This window comes from Corvus cornix, chromosome 18, assembly GCF_000738735.6.
Source record: "Corvus cornix cornix isolate S_Up_H32 chromosome 18, ASM73873v5, whole genome shotgun sequence".
Taxonomy (NCBI): Eukaryota; Metazoa; Chordata; class Aves; order Passeriformes; family Corvidae; genus Corvus; species Corvus cornix.
Window position 1 is genome coordinate 5,364,462 of NC_046347.1, and position 10,810 is coordinate 5,375,271.

At 54.3% G+C, this 10,810-nt stretch overlaps 1 protein-coding gene and 5 non-coding genes across 6 annotated transcripts; 4 read left to right on the forward strand and 2 right to left on the reverse strand.

The window, feature by feature from the left end:
* Window positions 1-1,688: 1,688 nt before the first annotated feature.
* TRNAR-UCG lies at window positions 1,689-1,761 on the forward strand. The gene has a single exon. It is a non-coding gene; the product is annotated as a tRNA-Arg (tRNA).
* A 222-nt stretch (window positions 1,762-1,983) lies between these two features.
* TRNAR-CCU lies at window positions 1,984-2,056 on the forward strand. The gene has a single exon. It is a non-coding gene; the product is annotated as a tRNA-Arg (tRNA).
* A 1,735-nt stretch (window positions 2,057-3,791) lies between these two features.
* Window positions 3,792-3,864, forward strand: TRNAR-UCG. Its single transcript has one exon. It is a non-coding gene; the product is annotated as a tRNA-Arg (tRNA).
* A 914-nt stretch (window positions 3,865-4,778) lies between these two features.
* TRNAR-CCU lies at window positions 4,779-4,851 on the forward strand. Its single transcript has one exon. It is a non-coding gene; the product is annotated as a tRNA-Arg (tRNA).
* Window positions 4,852-5,844: 993 nt separating this feature from the next.
* On the reverse strand, window positions 5,845-5,917 carry TRNAR-UCU. The gene has a single exon. It is a non-coding gene; the product is annotated as a tRNA-Arg (tRNA).
* A 630-nt stretch (window positions 5,918-6,547) lies between these two features.
* Window positions 6,548-8,729, reverse strand: MRPL58 (mitochondrial ribosomal protein L58). Its single transcript, XM_039562597.1, has 6 exons — window positions 8,534-8,729; window positions 8,193-8,229; window positions 8,029-8,088; window positions 7,335-7,417; window positions 7,061-7,230; window positions 6,548-6,783 (listed from the first exon to the last, which is right to left on the reverse strand). Exons 1-6 carry the CDS (start codon window positions 8,696-8,698, stop codon window positions 6,699-6,701), a joined length of 600 nt encoding a protein of 199 aa, XP_039418531.1. The 5' UTR covers window positions 8,699-8,729; the 3' UTR covers window positions 6,548-6,698.
* Between the last annotated feature and the right edge of the window lie 2,081 nt (window positions 8,730-10,810).

Sequence of the window (10,810 nt, forward strand, 5' to 3'; positions counted from 1 at the left end):
TACTCCAGATCTTCCAAAAGTGCTTTCAAACAGCAAAAAGCTGAAGTGGAAGGGGCTGATTCTCACCCCTGTGGCCTTGCTGGCAGAAGACTTAAATTAAACCCTAGCCTAGTAATAGCCCAGTTTCCTGTTGTGAAGACTCATTTTGAGTGCTTACCACAGAGAGAATTGCCACCAGGAAGAAATCCATCTTCACTTCCACAGGCTCCTTTAGGTTTGTCTTGGGCAGAATGTACGTGTGCAGCTTGTCGTGAGAGGAGATGTTCAGGTAGTCAACAATGTCATAGTAGGTGCAGAGGTACTTTGGAGCAGCCCCTGCTAGAAAGAGAATTCCACTTGAAACACAAGAACATCAGGTAAGACCTCACCCTGTGAGAGATGCACCAAAAGAGAAGGGGTGTGGAGCTGTGGATGTGAAAAGCATCATTAACACACAAACATTCCTTCTCACACAGATGAGAACAGAATTCCTTGAAGGTTTTCTATCCCCCTTGCACTTACCTGTCCCAAGAGAAAAGGTGAGGATGGCTACAAAAACTCCCTCCATCATCTCCTGCTTCCAAATAAGGAGGAGGATGGTACCGTGTGTCTTATGAACGGGTCCAGGACACGTCATTTGTTATGTAGAAGTTGATTTGATATTTATTAATGAGGGATGGATTTTTGTAAACAGACATGTTATCTATTGGAAGGAAGAATTTGCTAATGGTTTGATGCACTCAGCCAGCTCTTGGGAGCAGCCTTTAGTGTGGTCAAGGAAAAGTAAGTCATTAAAAAAAAAATCCAACCATTTGAGGGAGAGGAAAAGAAAGGGCCCATTCCCACAAAGAAAAGGCAAACAGCCAGAGCTACTCAGTAGCAAATTTGGTCTCATTTACAGGGCTGAGAGTTTGCTGCAACCCCACTGAAATGGATCAGGAATTAGTGCCTGTGTGACTCAGGGCTGTGGGGGATGCTGCTCTCCTTTAAGCCCAGTCCTGCTCCCCCGCAGACCACACCGTGTCCTCATTTCCCACTGAGCCTTCCATGCACCCATGGATTTTCTGGTTCTGCCTCCTTGCTGGTCTCCCATGCTCCCGATGTTCTTTTCCAAGTCCTCACAGTTAAGATGAAAGGCTCAGAGACTTCTGGGTTTCTTATCTGTCTGTGTTTTCCTCTGCTGCCTTCCTCTCCATCTCTGCCTTTTATTTCTGCTGTCACCTCAGTGATCCCTGTGGGTCCCTCCCAACCCAGGATATTCCAGGATTCTGTGATTCTGTGAATGGCTCCAGGGCAGCAATTGCAGTCAGCAAGTCCCACACTTGATTCCCCCTCAGGCAGCAAAAATCCCCACGGCAGCAGACGGTCCTTCCCCAGCTGTGTCTCCTTCCATCCCCCCTGTCCCCCGCGGACCCCCGTGTTCCCCAGAGACTTCTGTGTCCCCCACAGACCCCCCTGTCCCCCGCGGACCCCCGTGTTCCCCAGAGACTTCTGTGTCCCCCACAGACCCCCCTGTCCCCCGCGGACCCCCGTGTTCCCCAGAGACCTCTGTGTCCCCCACAGACCCCCCTGTCCCCCGCGGACCCCCGCGTCCCCCCCTGTCCCCGTGTTCCCGGCGCGGCCGCTGCCCGGCGGCTCCGGGGGTACCCGGGAGGGGCGGGGGGCGATGCCGGGGGTTGCCAGCATCACTAAGGGGGCTGCAACGCAGCGACCGCGTGGCCTAATGGATAAGGCGTCTGACTTCGGATCAGAAGATTGAGGGTTCGAGTCCCTTCGTGGTCGGCCTTTTTTTCCCGCCCCACCCGCCTTTAAAATCATCTTTTCCCGTTTCTCCCCTCGCATCTCTGCCCCTCCGGGGGGGTGCAGGGAAAACGCGAGCCCGGACTGGGTCCCGGCGCTGCCGGTGCGGCCCCGCCCCAGCCCCGGCCCCGTCTCGCGGGTGGTCCCGGGACGCCCCCACGGGGTCGGGGCCGTTCCCGCGGGCCGGGGCGCGCGTGCTGCGCAGCCCCAGTGGCCTAATGGATAAGGCACTGGCCTCCTAAGCCAGGGATTGTGGGTTCGAGTCCCATCTGGGGTGAGCGTCCCTCTTTTGCCTCGGCTCAGCCCCGTTTCCATGCTCTTTCTCCCCGTTTCAGTGCTTCCGGGCCTTCTCCTTCTCCTTCTCCTTCTCCTTCTCCTTCTCCTTCTCCTTCTCCTTCTCCTTCTCCTTCTCCTTCTCCTTCTCCTTCTCCTCCTCCTTCTCCTCCTCCGAGTTTAGCAGTGCTCTCACCTCCGCTTTCCAGCTGTATCTCCTCAGGGGTTGATGTGCCGGCAGAATCCAGAAGTGTGGACAAACCAGCGCACCTGTCTGAGCGTGGCACTGGAGACAGACCCTGATGAGGGGAAGACCAAAGCAGGAGGTTGGCGTGGTCCATGATGTGTTTTGGGACAGCGAGGTCCCCATGGCAGCTCCAGGCTCTCTCCCTGTGCCAAGAGCCACTGATGATGGGATGATGTGTCTGTCTGCTCCCGGCCAGTGGTCCCTGTTTAGTTTTCATGGAAAAGAGAAACAACGAGGAGCAGCTACAAACTGCCCAAGGCTTACGTGCAAAGGTGGATGTTTTGTCCGGCAAGGTGTGTGGTCCCAGGGCTCAGGTGAGGCTGTGATCAAGGGGGTAACAACCAGCTTTGCTTTGGGACCTGTGGATGAGAGGAAAGGTGTTAATGAAAAGCTGATTTTTGGAGGGATGTTAGTGAAAGCATGGCCAGGTTACAGACATCCTTCAAGGTGTCCCAGAAGGTGCTGAAGCAGAGCAGCTGCAGTTGTTTAATTATCTTTGTCTGGGCAGAGCTGGGTTTTTCTAGGGTCAGGGCTGAGCAGGGAATTTCAGCTGCATTTTTTCCCCCTCTGGGTGCTCCCTGTATCATCAGCTGCATCTGAACCCCAACAAGAAGCCCGTTAATGCTGGTTCATGTCTACCTTGCATGGGGGACCTCTTCCCAGAGCAGGGCAAGCTGATGGGCAGGAAGCTTTACTCCACCAGAAACCACATCTCCATGAGGGGCTGGTCAGCGGGGTCACAGAGTTTGGCTGTGGTGCCCTGGGACCAAAATCCTCCCCATAAGTGCCTTTGGGATAACGCCCTCTCAGATTTGTTGCATTAAAAAGCTGCCCGGAGGGTCTTTTCCTGCGGAGTTAATGGATTTTAAAAGGCAGCTGTGGTCAGGGTGATGCCACACCAGTAAAACACAAAGTGAAGTTTCTTTTTAAGTAGTTTTTCTCTCTTAGGTGTGGGAGGAAATGGCTCTGCTGCCTGGAAAGCAACGAACCTGCCCAAGCCCTGGGCCCTGGACCGCTGATTAAAATACCTTCCTGGGACGGGCTTTGGGAAACTGTCCTTGGGATTAGATGAGAAACACAGGTTTTGGGGAGAGTGGCTGTAGCGGGAGGAGAACGAACAGGAGATTAATGAGGCCGTGGTGTTTTTCCAGTGGTGTTATGGCGTTCTGCTGGTGGCACGGTGACTGTCACATCTACAGTGACCGAGTGGCACACGGGGTCCCAGGGGAGGGGGCACCTCCATCACCAGGGTTGGGTTGGAAAGCCACCCACACTTCCAGGAGGGATGGAGAGTGGGGGATGCCCTGGGGGTGTCTGGGGTGAATGCGGGGGATGCCCAGGGGATGCCCAGGGGGTGTCTGGGGTGAATGTGGGGGATGCCCAGGGGATGCGCAGGGGGTGTCTGGGGTGAATGCGGGGGATGCCCAGGGGGTATCGGGGGCACCCGGGGACCCCCCAGTGTGCGACACTGCCCGGGGGCACTCCTGTGGGTGACCACGTGGCCTAATGGATAAGGCGTCTGACTTCGGATCAGAAGATTGAGGGTTCGAGTCCCTTCGTGGTTGTTTTAAAGCCACGAGAGGTGCTCGAGGCGTTCAATCTCCTCGCGCCCGGGGTGGGCGGGGGATCCCTGCGGGTGACATCGGCAAAGACTCGGGGAACGTGCCGGTGCTGGGGGCGCATTTAGCGCATTCAGGATGGGATTTGCCCCGCGGCTCCCTTGCCAAGGAGGGGCAATTCCCGCTCCCCGGCGGGGCAGCGCTCAGGGACCGGGAATTGGGGGAGCCGAAAGCGGCGGCGGGCGGGGCTGAGCCGCAGCTTGGGCCGGTTCGTGGGAAAAGGAGAGGGCGGAGCCAGATTTGAGCGGGGTTTCCCTTCCGGCCAGGAGCGCCGGGTGAGTTACCGGGGAGCCGGGGCAAAGTTTGGTTTGGTCAGTCCTGGGGGGGGAATATCAACCCAGTGCCCCTTCTGTGTGCGGGGCGCCGCCGGATCTGGATGTAGCCGGAGCAGGGGGAGTTCAAGACTTTCACACCCTAAGTGGGACTCGAACCTCTTAATGCTGTGTTAGGGGTCCCGAGTTTTATCCACTCGGCCACCGGGGCCGCACAGGAACCGCTCTGCGCCCCAGGCCCCCCGCGCTCCCTCCAAGCGCCCCGTTCCGGGGACGGTTCGGGCCCTCCTTGCACCCAAAACCGGCACCGGCAGCTCCCGGTGGGGCCGAGCGGGCGGAGGGGGCTGCGCGGGGATCTCCATTCCCCTCCACACACATCCCCACTTCACCTTGGCGTTTCTGAGCTGCACCGGGGCGGTTTGGGAGATGGAGGGGGGCAGGAGAGCGGGGCCTCGCTCTGGGGATTGTTCAGACCGGGGCGGTCCCGGAGGTAACGAACGGGACCCCCCCATCCTTGCCCACGGTGGCCAAACTCCCGTCTGGCTAGGGGAGAGTTAAGTTAGGGCGCCTAAAATACGTGAGTACACAGCCCCAGTGGCCTAATGGATAAGGCACTGGCCTCCTAAGCCAGGGATTGTGGGTTCGAGTCCCATCTGGGGTGATTCTTTTCCGTGCCGGGGTGTCCCCGAGAAGGTCCGGGATCGTTCGCTGCGCTGCGGGGGAGAACGCGGGGCGCCCCTTCCTGCAGCCCCTGCCGGCGCCCCGGCCTCCGTCTCGCACGTCCCGGCGCGGATCAGACATTTTTCGTGGTACTAAACCAGGCGGAAGCTCGGAATCTGCGTTTAATCCCTGAAATTCCCGGCTCCTCCGCGCCCCGGTGTCAGGCCTTGTCCAGGGCTTTACGCCTTTGCTTGAACCAAGGTTTTGCAAATCTGGGGGAAAGAAGCCCTGAGCAGCGGGTGATCCTGGCAGCGAGGTCTCCTGGGGATGGGGAGGCTCAGCTGAGGCTGTTGCTGTCCTGGATGATGATGGCGGGATGACGTTCAGTGTCACAAAAACGTCGGAAGCAGCGACATGCCCCTGTTTGTAGAGGCCAGGGCACGACACCGAGCTTCAGACACCTGTGCCTGTGAGAGGGGTGCTGGCAGGGACCCCCCTCCCATGCCTAGGGAAGAAGGGGATTCACCGTCCCTGGAAGCGTTCAAAACGTGTGTGCATGTGGCATTTGGGGACTTGGTTTGATGGTGAACCTGGCAGTGCTGGGTTGGACTTGATAAATCTTAGAGGTCTTTTCCACCCTGGATGATTCAGTGATTCCATGCAGAGAAGCTTTCGGTGGGGGAAAATGTGAAATGTGGTGTCTGCTCCTGGTGCTGAGCAGGCAATGCAGAAGTGGAGGTGGTGAGGCCGGGGCAGGGCTTCCCGGGATGTCAGGATGCATTGGTGTGGTCCTGCATCCCCCCAGCATTCCATTCCGGGGAGGATCTGGGTTCTGAACTCTCTTTGCAGATGCAAACATTGTCAGGGGAGAGCTGAAAGCTCCCCCTCCAAAGGGGATGCAGCAAAGCCCTGACACCTCCCTGTACCCCAAACAAACCCCAGGGATGACTTCCCTTTCTATTTGGGGTTTTCCAAAAGCAGGACCACCTCTCCCCACCCCAGGTGGGACTCGAACCCACAATCCCTGACTTAGAAGGCCAGTGCCTTATCCATTAGGCCACTGGGGCCCTGCCAAGCATCAAAAAAAGGCTCATTTTGGTTTCTTTGAGCCTCCCACAGTGGAGTGGTGAAACACATCACACCACAGAGCTTCATTCTCATTAAACAGGGTCCATGAACGAGCCTGGCACACTCATCCAAAGGACTCTGGTGTCCCACTTCAAAGGCCAGAAGCCTCCTGTACTCACAGGGTGCGTTCTGTCTCCTAGTGCTGACATTTCTGCCAAATTCCTGATGTGGCTTTAGCTTAACCAAATGATGTGCTTTGTTTGGTTAGATAAAAATCAGTAAACGGAATAAAGCTGAAAGGAAGGAAATAGAAGGAAAGAAACAGTGGATACTCTAAGGGATGGACTTGATGATCCTTGTGGTTTTTTCCAACCTTAATGCTTTAAGATTCTATTTTCTACTTAGATATGTTGTTGAGACTGCTTTTTCTCTTCCCTTTCTTTCCCTAAAAATCTGCTGTAGCTTTGTGTTCAGCAGCAGACGGTGCTCTGATGGAGCACAGGCTGCTTGAGGAACACAAAAAACATTAAAAAAACAAGAGAGTGGCTGACAAAAATCAGAATTTTTAGTTCCTCTCAAATGTGAACGATAATTATTCTGGAAAATGATTGACAGGCCATCACAGTGTATCACTGGCTACAAAAGAAGATGTTAAATATTTTTATTTACACTTTCAGGCTATTTTTATTCAATACAGCTCATGAGTTTAGCATCATCTACAGCTGCCAACACCACTTCTTTAGGGAGATGGAATGCCAAAGACTTGGATCTCTGCTGTTCTCAGTCGAAATCTGCCTTCCTGCTCTGTTTTATAGTTGAGTGTATTTTTTTCTGTCGTAGCCGTTCACGGTTCATTTTTTCCACCCTAAAACAAAATCAAAAGATCCCTCAGTGTACAAAGAAAACATTTAAATATTCAGCTTCTGAGATCTGATGAACCAACAAACATCCTCAGATAGCAAAAACCCAGTCCCTGTTCTGGGGATATTACCCAGGAAAGCAGTTAAAATCGAATGGATCAATGATAGTCTTTAAAAAAGGTAATTTAAATGAGTATGAACAAGATTGTTTAAAAATGCTGCAAACTGAATTGTGTAACGTGATAGCCTGAACCCAAATAGAGACCATTTTAATGAAGATACCTCTCTATGAGCTTCTGTGTTGTCTCCTTAGACACCTCCTTGGGTTTCTCGATGGCCTCCGTGACCATGGTCCGGATTTTTTCCAGACAAATCGCCAGATTCCTCATTTGGTAGCGACTCTCCTCCGAGGTCACAATCAGTTCACCAGCCCGGTTTATCTTATTCCTGTGCTGAAAGGATGGGAAAACGTGATGTGACCACTGAAACCTCACTGGAACTGTCCTGTTCTGACACTAAGACATTGATACCATGGTTGGAAGGGGAGGGTTGGTACCATTAGAGCCATTTTTTCTCTCACAGCTTCGGGAATCCAGTCGGCCGATGCCAGGTGGAACCGAACCTCCGCCTTGGAATTCACTGGGAGGAAAAACAGGGTCTTTGTTTCCATGTCACAGCCTGCCTTGCTCAGATTTATGGGGTAATTCAGCCTGATCTCTGCTGGCTTTCAACATGGGATGATTCCATGATGAATCTCCTGAAAGGTCACAATTCTTTTCTTGCTGTATTTTTACACACCACTCTACAAGACAAACGTGTACCTGTCGTGGTATTTGCCTTTCTAGACACTACAGAATTTATTGCCAGCCACTGCCTACCTCATTTTTAATGGCAGAACAGGCAGTATTTTAGGTTTATTTGAATTAAGCTGAGAATTTATTGCACAGTGAACCTTCAGAATCCAGCTGGCTCTATTATATTTGATGTATGGATAGAGCTGGTGCTCCATGTGGCACCTGTAGCAGGAATGATCCCTCTAAGTGTTCCTAGGAGCATCAAACGTGCTACCACTGGTCTCCAGCACCACGAAGACTCAGAAGTTGTGTTAAAATGCAGGGTGACGACGATGAAGAATAAGTATCCAGCAGCAAGAAGACGCTGTTTAACTTCAAGTTCTCAACATTTGCCACACGGTACAGAAAACCAACCGGAAACGGTGATTTTTTTCCAAGGGAGGAGCTGTTCCTCACCTTTATTAACATTCTGCCCGCCGGGCCCGCTGCTCCGGCTGTAGGACACGGTCAGGCGAGCTGGAAGAGAGGGGCAGTGGCTGAGCCGGGACGGGGCCGAGCTCGGTGCCCGGGGGCGCTGCCCGGCCCCCGGCACGGGTGTGCTGGGGTGGGAGGGGGCTCACCCATGGGGATGTCGAGGGCGGGCGGCTGCAGCTCCTCCTGGAAGACACAACGGGGGCGGTGTCGGGGGGTCCCGGGGGGTTCCCGGGGTCTTGGGGGTTCCCGGGGTCCCTCCGGCCCCGCCCACCCGCGATGCCCCCGCCCCTTCCGCAGAGCCACGCCCACCCACGGTACCAAGCCCCGCCCCCTCGGCGTGGCCCCGCCCACCCCCTCACGCCCCCCGTGCTAACCCCGCCCACCCCAACAACCCCGTGCGCTAAACCCCGCCCACCCGCTGTCAATCAACCAAATAACCCCCGCCCAAACTCCGCCTCGTCTTCCTTTTCCCCCCCGCCCCTCTGACCGTGGTGCGGGCGGCGGGTCCGTCCTGTCGTGGCGGGTACAGCTTGTCCAGGCTGTGGGAGCTCCGGTACTCGGTGCCGGCGGCGGCTCTCTGCGAGAACCGGGCGCACAGGAGCGCCAGCCCCGGCCGCTGCCGGCACAGGCCCCGCAGCGTGTGCGCCGCCATGTTGGCCCCTGCCGTGCGCCACCGCCAGGCGTCCCCGCGGAAACGGCGGCCGCGCGCCGCGTTCCGGGGCGGGGCGGAAGGAGCAGGGGGGCGATTTCGGGGGATAAAGGGGCTCTTTTGGATCTTGAGCGTGGTCTCCGGGCTGGGGGGGCCTGTAGGCCGGGGAGGTGTCTGCAGCACTAATGGGAGGTGTATGGGGGGTATATGGGGTCTGTGGGCTGCCAAGAGAGGCGGATGTGGGACGTCTTGGGGGCACATGGGGCTTGTGGGGCAGCGCGGGGGCTTGAGGGGGATCAGGAGTGGTTATGGTGTCTGTGCACCCCAGACCTTCGTGGTGGCCGGTGCTGAAAATGAAAATACATCCAGCCTTTTTTATATATTGCTTAGTTTTTGCACCGGGGGTGCTTCAGTTTTCACATTTTTATCCTCTCTAGAGCACTAAAGAGTTACATACAAACACACACACACACACATACATACAGAATTATTTCTTTGAATAATAAAGCAGCACAAGATGCCGAGATGGATGTGGGATGCAGGGGAGTGAGGCAGTTGTGGAAATCCTTCAGCTTTTGCTCCTGTTGGAGCTGTCAGGCTGGCTTGACAAGAAGGGTGTGCGTTCCACAGGGGCAGGGATTGCTATTCCTGGCAGCAGGAAAATGCACAGGCAGGGATGGGCTGTCATTTGCTCTGGTGTTTTGACAGGAGCTGACAATCTCGTTTAAAACTGTGGATGAAGCCAAAATGGGTGTTCAGAAGCCAATACAGAGACTGTGTGACTGAGGATCTGAGCTGAGTCCCACCCAGATAATCCATTTAAAGTCAGGGAACTCAGTCCTAGGGAGGGAGCAAGTCCTGAACATGGATGGTTTTCTGCCCTGGCTGCAGCTGAGCAGCTCAGGGCCACAGAGGGCTCCTCACTTTGTTTTAATCGAACCTCTGAGTCCTGGGGTTCTGCTCCACTGCCCTTGTCCAAACTCAGCCGAAAACAAAATGCTCTAAGGAAAAAACACAGAGCTGTCAGAGGCAAACGGTGCCATCTGGTGACCTTAATTTCTAACAGGGAACAGGTAAATGTTTGTGATTTGTAGCCAGAGGGATGGGTAAAATACCCAAAGCAGGATGACTCATTTACCAGCTGTTGTCAAACATGTCTGGTGGTTGTTGTGCAGGAACATCCTCCAAGGACAGTGCCACAGAAGGGCTGGGAAAGGAGTTGGAAGGTCACACAGGTGAAGCCAGACCAGTCTAAAAGGACATTTGTGTGGTTTTGCTTCATTCCCACCCTGTGTTGGTCCACAGAACCTTGGTAAAAAGCTGGGTGATCTCTGTTGGATGGTTGGAAACTGCTCTCCCTCTCAGGCAGGGCTTGGGATGGCAAGGTCTGACTTTGGTGTGAGCCAAAGAGAGCCAAACCTTTGGCATTCCACCTGGAAAAATGAACTGCTTTGTCACTGGTCCTGGCTGAGGAAGCTACCTCAGCCTGTTTGGTGGTCACTGGTGAGCAACAGCTGTCAAGAGCCATTCCAAAAACCCGAGGGAAAGGCTGAGGTGTCCAAGGATCTGGTCACTCCTTGTGTGAGTGAGGGCACAGGCTGTTAATGTAGGAGCAAACAGGGCTTTGAGAGACCTCCCAGAAGGTCTCAGCTGCTGTAAGAGAGGGAAGATGCTGAATCATTCCTGTGGGGGCTTGAGCTCTGTAAATCCCTTGAATTTTTGCTTCAAGTGGCCCCTCCCTGTTTATAACAACAGGTGCCCTTCTGAAGGGTTATTCCAGCTGGTGGTACAGTGACTGATGGAACTGCACGTATCTAAATGGCAGCTTTCAAATTCAGCATGAAACCAGATTGTTGACAAGCTGTGCCCTTGTTGATCTTAATGCTGTGAGCTGAATAGGGTCACTGATTTTGCCAAATTCTGAAATTAAGAATTATTTCCTGTGACATAATACTTTTCCTCATCCCTTTTAATTGCATGCAGCAATTTTCCTTTTTGTCCTGAACCATGGGGGTGTGCTGTTAAGTAGCTGCTGCTCTCTGCTACACCAGTTTCTCTGGCAGAGTGGTTGCTCAGCACTATCTTGTTCCCTCTTAATGGAGTTGTGTAGCTTTC

What these genes read in the sequence shown, in the direction of transcription:
- MRPL58 (XM_039562597.1), bottom strand. Translation starts at nt 8,698, where the DNA reads ATGGCGGCGCACACGCTGCGGGGCCTGTGCCGGCAGCGGCCGGGGCTG. An exon ending in GAGAAAAAATGGCTCTAATG is followed by an intron (nt 7,231 to 7,334) that starts GTACCAACCCTC and finishes CCATCCTTTCAG; the next exon opens with CACAGGAATAAGATAAACCG. An exon ending in ACACAGAAGCTCATAGAGAG is followed by an intron (nt 6,784 to 7,060) that starts GTATCTTCATTA and finishes ATTTTGTTTTAG; the next exon opens with GGTGGAAAAAATGAACCGTG.